Source organism: Onychostoma macrolepis, chromosome 17 (assembly GCF_012432095.1).
Source record: "Onychostoma macrolepis isolate SWU-2019 chromosome 17, ASM1243209v1, whole genome shotgun sequence".
In the NCBI taxonomy this organism is placed as follows: Eukaryota; Metazoa; Chordata; class Actinopteri; order Cypriniformes; family Cyprinidae; genus Onychostoma; species Onychostoma macrolepis.
Genome location: NC_081171.1, coordinates 27,432,499 through 27,445,607, shown reverse-complemented (window position 1 = coordinate 27,445,607; position 13,109 = coordinate 27,432,499). Strand labels below are relative to the sequence as shown.

The window sequence follows — 13,109 nt, the reverse complement described above, 5'->3', positions numbered from 1 at the left end:
AATAACTCTGACTAAAATATACATTTTGCTGAAATATTTGTAGTTGGACAATATATGTGGCATATGTAGAATTTTAAACCTACAAGTAAGTGTATTTGTATGATAGCACTAACTGTAAATTGTAATGGGGTAATCAAAATAGCCTTTTTACTCAATTAGTCTGCGCTTTTTCAGTATTTTCATCTTTAGTTTAGTAAATTTAATTTCTGCTTTAAAAGTAGGGCTGTGCAATTAATCGAATTCAATTATCATGCGCATCTCATCAGTAATGTAGATGGAGCGGCAGTTAATACACAGAGCCGTAGTTCACTGACATATGAAGCAACAGGACAGTTTAAAAATAACATTATAACTGATAAAGCACATATTAAGTGTTAATATTCTGCAGGAACAGACACATTAAAGTCCTCTAAAACCATGCCAAAACCAGCATTTAATTTTTATACCCCAATATATGTTATAAACTCAGTTACAGTTCACAAATATCGTTACTTGTGTTATGTGTAGAATGTCAACTGAATATGGTCACACTTTAAAAATCGATTAGTTTATCTCAGAATTGATTTATATTTAATTATTTTACTTTTCTTAGAGGTGGTGGGGAGAAGTTACCGCTTTTATTCCAACAGAGGGCAAAATGTATAGATTTGTTCGACTTGGGAGCAGCACCGTGCAGACGATCGGCATACGACATCAAAGTACCACGAGAGCGATTCGAAAGCATGCGGAGCGTCTGCTCTCTGTAGCTCTTGGGGTTGCTTTGATGTCATACAACGATCGGTCTGCACAAGCGTCGCTGTGTTAGATGACGTCGTATCCGTTTCAAGCTGCCGCGAGAAATCAAAACCATGACGGAGGCAGAGGATCCAACCCCTTTGAGAACTCTTTCTGCACCTTCACGTTTTGAATCCCAAGAAACACTTTGGATTTGAAAACATGACTAAACAGGACTAAAACGGTATGCAAAGTAAATAACACATTTTATTTCAGAGAGTATTTTTTCCTACTCATTTTGTTGAACATTTGACTATTGATAGCTTTCACGTGACGTCACACCCTTATAGTAACGCCCACCTGAAAACTAGGGCAAAACGAAACTTTGCTCCATTGACCGGCAGTTATTTTTACATAGTTTGCATTAAAGGTGCTGTATGTAGGATTGACACTTAGCGGTTGAACTAGGTATTGCAGTCCAAATTCAAAATATTGGAGACGTTTTTTTTCACCCGACCCCTCTTCCTCAGACTTGACACACACGCAGGTTGCCAAATTAACAACACCAACAGAAACGAGAGCACATGCCGATGAATGAAATTAAATACGCTGCGTTTTCCACCAACTGGTAACCCTGGGAGCCGAAATACTTGGTAATTGGATAAACTGGCAGTGGGTGGGCTTCACAAACCATAACAAACACAGACATTCCGGGCCGGAATGCACATTTTCAAAGGAGAATAACTGACTGCAGCATTGTTTTTCAGATAAACAAGTATGTTAACTTAGCATGTTTCTTAAATATCTGCAAACATATGGTATTTTTATAATCCTACATACAGCACCTTTAAGTAGTAATGTAGTAAAACGCAGATATTAAAAGGCGAACTTCAGTAAACACCTTATTGATGATGTATATTTTGTACAGGCAAGCAGATGAAGCCAGAATATAAACGCAACGTGCAATGTTTCACGTTAAGTGGTTTCCCATAGAAAACCATTAGAAGGAAAACACTGAACCATTAAGCGGATTGCGTTCATATTTCGGCCTCATCTGCTTGCCTATGTAAACTACGCATCATTAATATAGAGATTACTGAATTTGATATTTTAATATTACTGTTTTAAATATATTAAGGCACTTTAAGTGTTTTTACAATGTTTTGTCACACTGTTTAATGATTGAAATATTGTCACGGGTGCTTAAAACGGATTGCAAATGGCCGAAACTTGCATTTTGTTCACATACCTTTGTTTTATTATTTTGAGAGGTTATCTAAATATTTGCGGCTGTGAAACAGATGGAAAATGAACAGGCTTGTCCTGCAGTTCTATGGATGTTTTGCCCTCCAGGTCTTCGAGCCGGTCACGTGACTGAAAGCTATGAATTATATTCATGTGCAAGTTCAGGGTTTTGGTACTTGAAAGTTTTATGGTTCAAGGTACTTTAAAATATACACTGTGTATGTGTATGCTCCTGAAATAAAAATTCAGAAAGATGTGATGCATTGTTTTTGTTAATATGACTCATCATATAGAGTCTCTTTAAGGGTATGTTCAAGTATTTTCCATTGTCTAGTGTTTAATAAGCAAACAAAAATCACAAATTGTAATATCTAATCGCAATAGTTATATAAATCGCAATACTCAATTATAGCAATATATATTGAATTGGCACACAAGTATCGGGATAACATCGAATCGGCAGATTAGCGCATCATCCCAGCCCTAATATATATATTATGTATAGTCCTTTACCACATCACAAACTGTGACGTCAACACAATGTAGGTTTTAAACCCGGAAGATGAAAATAGCACATAAAAGCTCAAAATTAACCAGTTCTCTCCAACAATTAAAATTAAAGGATGCTCATGTCTTCTATGATTGGCAACAAACACCTCTGCTTAAATCTCAGAAAAAGTAGTTTGTTGTTTCATGACCCTTTAAACAGCACATGCAATCTGTCCAAAACAACTGATTAAACTGCTTATGACTATCTTTCAAGCAGTAAATAAATTGCTCTCGTTCTCTGGATGGCTTAGATCGTTCTCTTTCCCACAGCAGCATACTCTGTAACTATTTTTTCTATTTTGCTCAACTGATTTTGCCAGCTTCTGTGGCTATTTTCATGGCGAGAAAATTTATGGCTGAATTATATCATGTTTTTACAATTTAATTTTTTCTAAAAACTTTATTTGTCTTAACACTGTGAAAAATCTCTTCAAAAGAGTTTACTGAATAAAAAGTTCTCACAGAGTTAAAACCAGCACAATCTAATAAAAAATGTCTCATGGACCAAAGGGTTTGGGCAGAGAGAACACGTTGGAGGATCTTCTCCTAGTATTAAAAACTTGTGTGTCATCCTGGAAGGACCTGTTCTACAGCGGGTATAAACAATCTGGTCCCATCGGTTTGAAAATTGATAGAAATTTCTTTCTCCAACATTGGGGCTCATTTCATGCAGCCTATTCATTGTATATAGATCCCACTCTGTTTAGCATTTGTTATTAACAGGAAAAAATTATCGGTTTTAAATCCATAAGAGGTACTACACAAATTTAGAGTTCTGTCGATAATGCTTCTTTTGCAGATCAACTGATTTGAATTGCACTGAACTGCATTTTAAACTACAGTAAAAAGAAATCAGTGACAGAGCTTCTCGGTTCATCGCTCACAGACCAGATTAATCAATAATGAAATTAATTTGTGCCTATTTTCATTATCAAATGAGTCACTGCAACCATAGCTTAATCCTTCATACAGACACACAAACTTTTAATGTTTATTTACATTAAATTATAATGTAAATTTTGACGATGATAGCCTCGTCGTTAATACACCGACATGTAGCACAACTGCGTCTCCGACGACCTGAGTTCAAACATAACTACGTACTCCGAATCTGTATTTCTCTGTAGTAAAGAAAACTACTAAAGATTCACCCTGGTTAAAAGAAGTCAATTGTATGTCAACCCTTTGACAGGCTCAGCTTGTACAATGTTATAGTTATCTTTAATAATTATAATTCAAATCCATTCATTTTCATTTTAGGCTGAACTATAGCTAAGTCTTTTGGAAATTATCCAATAACACCATTATTGGCTTGTGCACTGCTCGAGTCAAAATTGAAAATGTGTTGGGGATAAATCTAAGACTACAACATAAATTGGAATTGAGTAAAAAGCTGAGGGACTCCATAAAGACTGTTGTAATATTATGTTACCTTGTTATTAAACTTACTTTTATAGCTTTAATTGCTGATTTTGTAATCTGGGTCATCTTTGCTTTGGAGATCGGTGGCTTGTATTCATTCAGTGAGTACAGCTGAAAAACAAAACATTGCAATTTTACATTTCTTATTATCCATGTTATCAATTTATACCAATGTGATCTGGATGCATTCATGCATTTACACTATATAATATACACTAGTCAGTGGGCTAATTCATATTTTTAATAACAGACAACAAATAATAAAAAAATACTGTAATACTTCAATCTTGTGCATTAAAATCTAATTAGGGGGGGGGAGACACAACGATGCCATAGAAGAACCATTTGGGTCCCTCAAAGAACCTTTTAGTAAGCAGTTCTTAAAAGAACCATTTTTACTTCGTGCAAAGAACATTTTATTAACCTAAAGAACCTTTTTCCCCCTACTATAGACAACCTTTTCGTGAAATTAAAAGGTTCCATGGATGTTCTTCATAGAACTACTGATGCCAATAAATATCAGTGGCACTTCTGATCGTTTGCTGCTAACTGTTAGCAATCCGGCTGCAAAAAAAACAAAAAACAAAAACAAAGGCCGTGTCTCAAAGCCTATTAGGACAACCTACGATATTTTAGAGCATCACATGCCTTTCACAGGGGCTGCAGCATTTTTGTGCTCATTCGAAACGCGCATGTGATACCGAAAAACGCTCTTAACTCGGGCCTATGCCCTAACGTTGTCTAGGTAGGCTGCTCATCAAGCAGCACATGCAGCGGAAACATTAGCATTTGTATTAACAGCATTTCATAAAATAGGGCTAAATATAACTAAGCAATAAAATATTATAGATAATTAAATACATACATATTACTTTTAGTTGCCAGACCAGTTTTCGTCAACATGCTGAGCACTGATGACGAACAAAAAAAGCCAAGCTAACTACAGTAATCTGGAGTATGTTTAAAGGTTATACAATGTTTAGAGTGCAACGCAAAGATTCAAACATGCCTAATACACTTTTAAAGGTTAAATGGTGTGATTATGTAAGAAATATATGGCCTGCCCTGCACCATGAAACCGGCTTGATGACAACAGCGGCCTACCCTCGAGTTTATCGTGTCTACATTCATACAAATGAATATCATACAAACCTCGCCGTTAAACGCCTTGACGGCCTCCATTGTATGGATGTGATACCGTTCTTTCAAACAGATCGAAAACGTTAAGCCTCTTCGTCCCTACAGCCTGCCGGACACACGCATGTCCTGGAGTTAGCGGTGGTCGAGATGGAGGAGGGCGCTAATATGGCTGACAACGCGGAGACAAACACAGACCGAAGCATCGCTGAGTCGACTCTTCCAGAGAGATTCAAGATTCATTGGTCGGGGAAATGAACAATGCCCTGTAAATCCCAGAGCCTTCTTCTTCTTTTTCTAGCTTTACGGCGGATCGCAGACTTATCTCAGAGCCTGAGGTGCCCAAACTATTTGGGTCATTCTATAATTAAGGGTACATTTCAAGTCCATTGGTTGTATTTATCATTTTTACTGAATATTCACTTCAAGCAATGATCACTTTTATATTTGGGCACATTCCTCTTTATTTCATGCATAAAAGTCAACCAGTTCCAAAAGTTAATTAGGAGAAAATGCATATGCTGTACTGGAAATAACAGTTTTTGTGCTGTCCGAGTTGCTAAAAGTCAAGTTTTGCCTTTCAAATTAACACTACAATACATGTTTTTGTATATTATTTTCATCATTATTTGTTAAAAATAATCATTAAAACAAGGCAAATGTATTTTAAAAACTAATTCACTTGTTTATATCTATTAAATTATTAACTTTGTGTGTGTCCGAGAAATCTTTGTCAACTGTGTTACCCATTGACAAAACCCCTATAAATCAGCAATGGTTTGTTCCAAAGTCACATGTCCAACATCATGTGATGTCACGACCTTCAGTGGCGGGAATTTTAAATACAGTGTGGTAAGTTTTTACTCCTCCTCTTCAATTTTTAATCATTATTATTGTCTACACATAGAGTAGATGAATTGCTCATCAACTGTGTTATCAACATGGTCGTGTGTACTTACTTTAGATATTATATTTACAAAAATGTAGATAAAATGTATAAAAACACTAGTTGATCAAGGTAATGTGGGGACATGTTCAAGGTCTACAGTTAGCACAATGCCCTAAAATGGAATGGGGGGGGATTATAAATAGATTATTTATAATCTATAATAACATTTATTAACAACGTATTTAATATTTTCTCTAAACTATCTTGTGTATTTAGACAAGCACCTGCAATTCTGGCCAAATTAATGATACGTAGTTTGTGAATTTGCACATATTACTTTGCAAAAACGTTTGCAGTTAGTTTTTAATATTACATTCTTGTGAACTCTATGCTTACATTTCTTTCCAGGAGCACTAGTGCTCCTACTTAAAAAAATAAAAAATAGGAACAGACCTTCTGATCAATGACAGGAGGGTCATTCCTGGGATTCGGTAACATTTCAACTTTTTCAACTTCTAAATACCCCACATCATTAGGCACATATCAAACCTCCAAAAAATATTCATCATATTTTAATATATCATATTCAAAATATCATATTTTCCCACCTCGGGCATTAAAGACCTTTTATCAATTTGAGTTTTTTTCCAGCTTTTTTTTCTCAACCCTGTAACGGATAAAATGGGATTGGTTTAAAAAGGATTTTACACAGAAATTGTTATAAAACAAACATCTACCTACTGCTCTTGTGTCCCTGATAACAATTTAGTGATAACATTTATCATCATTTTCACATTTTTATAGGACTGAAGCTAAAAATACACAAATTGTGTGTCTACAGTCTCTTTATTTTTGTAAAAAATATTTTTAATTTAAAATTTTAACTAAAAACAAAATTTTATTCATAGCCCTTAACATGTCAGATGGTAATCAGCAAGAAATACTTTTGTTCTTAACCGTCTTCCCTATATTTTTCTAAAAATATTAATTACAATTTTTGGTTTTGTTTCTCTCTCATATTGTCCCCTTGTTTCTGGGTCAACATATCTGCATGGCCAACATTGTCTTTCTGCTGCAAATGTGGGCACAATTTCTGATGTATGATGCTTGTCCATGTTTAAGTGGACATTATGTCAAATTCTATTTAAAACAAAAATACGAGTTGTCATGATTTTGGAGTATATATATTTACTGAAACCATAACTATTTTATATTTTTTCATTAAAATTATTAATAAATGAAGCAAATAACTCAACCCTGTCACAAGTTTACAACCCTGTAACAATGAGAAATACATATATTTGTGACAGGGTTGTGGTTTTTCAAACAAAATGGCCACTGCTGCTCATGTAGCATAGGAGAGTAGACCATATATGGCAGCAATAAAATAAACACATTGTATATACTTATGAATGAAAATAAAATGTTGTGAAAGTAATAATTTTCCATTTTAATTTTATATGACGGTGTTGAGTTGTTAAGCTTGACAGTACCCTCCCTGACTATAACATGCCTCAAAAATATGAATAAAAAGTATGATACCACTAACCATTTTCTGCACCACTATTAAAGAGACCTGGATGAAGTCACATATGAGTGGAGACTAAATTATTATGGGCGAAGAATGGTTAGTGTTCAGACTGAGAGACATAACTTTACAGTCTGTTTTGTTATCAAATATTTTGCATTTTTTTTAGAAAATATTTTTTACAAGAAAGGAACACAAGTAAATGCTTACATTGTTGCCAAAAATCACAGACACTATGCACATTTTGTTATTAATTTTCTAAGTACAAACTCAGGGGCATTACAAAATGCTTGGTTCACAATAGATATAAGACATTATTTTATGCTAAAAATATAAAAATGCAATAATTATTTTTATTAATTATAATGGGCATCCCAAAATTTTGTGAAAAGCTTCTAACAATTCGTTTTGGTGAACCACCACTTTAGAAACTCTGGGGGACTGAAATATTTCCGAATCCCAGGAATGACCCAGAAATGAACCTTTCTATTGATATAGAAACTCCTTAAAGTTTTTTTTTTTTTTTTTTTGTAATGCCATTTTTCTAACTTTATTAAATGTATGTCATCTTTTGTGCCCAAAAAAATAGATTTATAAACTCATCAAAAATGTTTAATTAAATAATAAATTAAATGAAAATAATAAGATATAACAAAATAAGTTTCCAGTCAAAAGAAATCAGCATCAACAATTCATCTTTGCACGGCACAGAAGAGCACAAATGTGGCATTAAGCAATATTTACAGAATTTAAGAAATTTTTGACAAGAGGTGGCATTAATGCATCTCATAATGCATCTCATAATAACAATGTTATGAGATTAATGTTTTAAATATATAAATTTCAATTAATTAAATGACTTTACAAATTAAACAGAAACCGCCAGTAGGTGGCATCAAGTCACTGTCTTTGTCACCGAATCATTCATTCAATCGATTCGCTGTTAAAAAAAAAAAGCTGTTACCCTCAGTTCGTCGCTATCTCACAAACTTCTATTTTAATGAATGAAGCTCTCTACACTGCACACTTAATATATTATTTACATCTCTCTACACTTTGTTTGTTACAATGAATGACAACAACTGCAGTCTGCCTTCACTGTCTGTGCTGTGAGGAGCAGGACGCGCAGCGATGGAGGAGCATTTCTATTGGCTGCAGTCTGCAGGTATTAAATGGCAAAAGACAGCATTGCGCAGCGAACCATAAACACAGTGCTACATTTATATGCAGAACTGGGTTCTCTTTCGTAGTCTTTTGAATGAATAAAATATAGAAATCACTTTAATTTCCAAATAGTTGGAAATGAAACGCCGTCCCCCCTCGAAATTCACTCCCCGGACTCCGTCCCCCCGCGTCCCCCCCCCATTTCCAGCCCTGAGTGTAACACAGTTGACAGGGATTAACACGGTTGACAATGTTGGCTGGGTTTCTTGTCATAGTTTATGCCTATATTGAGTATTGTTGATAAAAACATACATTAACTATTGTTATAACACAGGAATGACATGGTAAAATATGAACAAGTGTAATTACATAGTAATAGTTATTTTATAAAAACATGTGATTCACATTAAGGGATTAATTTAACTAATCTTAACACTATAATATTATCTATATATTGCACTGAATAAATCATTACACTCGATTAAAGGAGCATTCCATAGCTTTTCAGCAAAATCTATATTATCTCCAGAAATATACATATATCAACAAACAAGGATTTCATGAAGTATGGTTCATTTTTATATGATTTCATGGTTTGGAATGGTGGGTTTCTGCTGACATTTATTTAATGTGATCCCTATCAAGCAAGGTTGAAAAACTATAAAGTGCTCTTAATCTTGTTTTAGGGAAATTATGTTATCTGCTGCAGAGAAGCAGCGCCAGTACAGGGCTCGGCGTGATGCTGATCCTGAGAGAAGGGCTGCGTATTTACAAAAACATTTCATTTTTGTGAATGAGACTAATGTAGTATTAACAGCATTTTTTAAAGTTTTTGTTTGTTTTCTCCATTGTTTCAAGAGAGTTAATTAATTACTTGTTGCTGACACTTGTCAAAATAAAAAGGTTTTATTTTAAAGAAAGGTTTCTCTTTTTCTCCTAATGCATCCTGTCAACCGTGTTACTTCTGTCAACTGTGTTACTTTATCTGTCAATTGTGTTACGTGTGATTTTTGTGTCATAAATCTTTAATTGTAGGCAAAAATTTTATAAAAATTATAAAAAGGACATCTCTAGAGTGAACAGTATTACATAAAGACGTTGAATAACTCTAGATTCAGTGTAATGGAGAATTATGTTGAAAAAATATCCATCCTTGATGATAGTATACCAAAGAATATCCGTTATTCAGTTTAAAATTCATATTTTTTAAATCAGTTAGACATACAACCTCAAAACCCCTGGTGAATAGACTCAATAACTTTCAAACAAATGTTTTATCATATGTGTAGTACTTCATTTATTTCTTCTATGACACCACTTTTGTCTGTAACACAGTTGACAAAACAATGAATCAAATATTTATTTTCATTTAAATATTTAAAAACTAATTTGAGCTTAAGCTTGGCAACTAATGAATTTAGAACAATATGGGGGTATATTATGGAAACAACTAGATTATTTTGCAGAAAAGCACACTGATTTCTTCACTTTTTTGTTGACCTGAAATGTACCCCTAATTATAGAATGACCCATTTAATGAGAGGGGCCAACAACCAACAAACTTGATTTAAAGTCGTGAGCCGAATGTAAATGTTGCATTATATCTAGCTATATTATATTAAAATATACAATTAAATTTATTCTACATTTCAAAATAAAACAAAAAAAAAAGTTTAAACAAAATGTTTTATTAGAAATGAAGATAGCATACTGTATGTTTCAGTGTCTGAATTGGGCATCTCTGATCAAGCTAATTAAATGGGATATGTCAATAATTTATTATTATTATTATTATTATTATTATGTTGCTTCAAGGAGCTTTTTAGTCGCATTTGGCAGACATTTGGTTGTTAATTTTTGCTGCTTAATGCAATTTTTTGCTGCATGGTTTCTGATGAAGAAATGTTTGATATATTACTAATTGTTAGTCAAGCAAATTTCCTTTAGCACAGGGGCCTGTTCCATAAAAGACGCTAAGAAAAGCGGGGATTAAAGTCCAAAACCTGACTTGAAATAACCTAACAAATCAATCGGGACTAAAGCGGTTTCATAAACGACAATTTAAGTTAATGCAATCTCACTAATTCGAGCCATGTTCAATGAGTCAGGATAATTTGATGTGCACGCTTATTCTTAAGCAGCCCTTAATGTCGATCAAGGATCAAATCGATCCACCACGGCAAACAGCGAATATTTGTGTTGCTTAATGCATTTGAGACGTTATGTTTTCCTCAGTGTATAACTGACACGTCACAGGTATATTTTTCATCTGTAAATGTTAGAAAGTCATGCAAATATATCCATTTTGCTGTCAGGAGTGGACGACGCTTAGCGAGCGCTGCTGCGTGCATGCACATTACACAGACGGAGCAGAATAGAATAATAGCGCAAGAATTCCGAATACAATATACATTCTGCTAAAATATTTGTTGTTGGACATTAAATGTGACACATAGAATTTTAATCCTACTTATAATTGTATTTTTATGATAGCAGTAACTGTAAATCAAATGTAAAATGGCTAAAACAGCCATATAGCTCAAATGAGTTAAATGTGTGTTCCTCTTATCAGTTAAAATGTAGTCTGATTTGTATTATTTATTTTAATTTTTAATTCAGTGATTTTAACTTTTGATTTAGTGTTTTTAATGCTTTAAAGAGCCATTTTAGATTGCAATGTTTTAATGTTCTAATAACCATAAAAGGTGCAGCTGTCATAAATTCAGGGAGAAAGGCTGCATGGCTAGAAACTGCTGATCAACTAAATGTGCAAGTAGCAACTATTTTAAAATGTCATTAGCCTATTTTGGGCACAATACATTAAATACAGTTGGTTGTAGCCTATTTTTTATTTATTTATTTGATTTGATTATTTAAGGTGCATTTTCTGTATAGGCCACTTTTATTTTTGGACTAATAATAAAGTCAACTAATTGCATGTGCATTCCTATCGGTCAGTGTTAGAGGAGCTCAGCTTAGTCTGACAGTTAGCCTGCTCCTGACCAGGTTAGTTTGCCAGCATAAGTTGCCACAGTGACTGAGCTTGAGCTATGGTAATTTTGCTTTCAGAAACCAAATCAAGTGAAAATAAGTCAGAATTACTGAAATAAGCCTGGTTTATTTGGTAAACTTGTTTTATGGAACAGGCCCCAGATCTGAAACAGACAGGGGCCTGTTCCATAAAACAAGTTTACCAAATAAGCCAGACCAAAAAATATTATTTAACTTTTTCAACGGCACACCTATTTTTTTATTTAAAATACTCAGTGTAAATATCAGGTAACTGAACACTTTGATTAGCTCGTTCTGGATGTTTGATTGGGGTTGGAGCTGAAATCTGCAGGGCAGTAGCTCTCCAGGAGCAGGGTTGGAGACCCCTGCATTTATATAATGAATATCATATATCACATATTATTTTGAATATTTAAACAATATTCTGTATATTATAAATATTCAATATGTAAACAATATTGAAACAAGCACATATTACTAATGATTGCAAATCAAGACTACATACATTTTATGTTTCTGCCACCCAAGATATAGCATGAGTGCTGTTGTGTAGCCATGTCTAAATGAAGAAAACATAGTTCAGTTGATTTCCTCATCATTCAAAATGAAGGCTACTCAAGAAACTGAAGCTAATTAGAGTTTGTTTAGGCAAAGGCTGTTGTGAAGAGAGAGCAAAGAGGGAAATAACGGACATTGTTTAAGTCACATATTCAGTAATCCACCAATAGGAATTCAAGGGAAGATGAAAAAAAATCCCAATACATTGATACCAGGCTTAAATTAGTTTTTTTCTTTTTCTTTTCTCTCACAAGGGCTGAAACGTCCATGGGGCAACACACTGACGCAAACAATTTTTTGTTATTTTTGTTCTTCAAGTGATACATACCCTCCAAAATGATCGACTGTTATCCACAATAATCCACTCATCAGTCCCACCAGGATTTTGCAGTAAAATGTTGCTGATTTTTACGTCCTAAAATGACTTAAATTGCTAAATTGCAATTTTTGCCACATTTTATGTGATTTTTGTAAAAGTACCACATATCCACACCACACAGCATACAGTTAGTAAAAATGTAAATAATGAGGAGAAATGAGGGGGGTAAATTCTGAACATTTATTCATTTAACATATGCTTTTATCTAAAGCTACTAATAGAGAAAATGTATCATTAGTGTCATAAATAAAAGGAAATGAACTCAACATTAGTTTATGTGCACACAACTCAACAGGTAAGTGGAGATATTAGAAACAGAAGTGATAACTTAGCTAGGTGGTGATGCTCGCCTTGAATTGCAGGCATAGACTCCAGGGCACTTGTGTGTCATAATGATTCTTTTTGGAACACACTCGGTGAATTCATTATATAATGAAGTTTCTAAAATATGCTTTGTATGTGTGTTCCCTCTCTCCTCTCATCTTTATAAAACCTACTGTCTCTTTTTTGAA

General features: G+C 34.0%; 1 protein-coding gene across 4 annotated transcripts in view; it reads right to left on the bottom strand.

Moving 5' to 3' along the window:
• Positions 1-5,362, bottom strand: part of scaf8 (SR-related CTD-associated factor 8) — an 82,067-nt gene extending 76,705 nt beyond the window's left edge. Inside the window, exons 1-2 of one of the 4 annotated variants that reach the window (XM_058748371.1) lie at positions 5,083-5,362; positions 3,958-4,041 (exon numbers count right to left, since the gene is read on the bottom strand). In XM_058748371.1, the coding sequence (XP_058604354.1) occupies positions 3,958-4,041; positions 5,083-5,112 (114 nt within the window). In that variant the 5' untranslated portion in view covers positions 5,113-5,362. Of the gene's footprint in view, positions 1-3,957; positions 4,042-5,082 lie in introns of those variants that run through there. The other 3 variants (XM_058748374.1, XM_058748372.1, XM_058748375.1) reach the window with 3 other exon arrangements.
• Between the last annotated feature and the right edge of the window lie 7,747 nt (positions 5,363-13,109).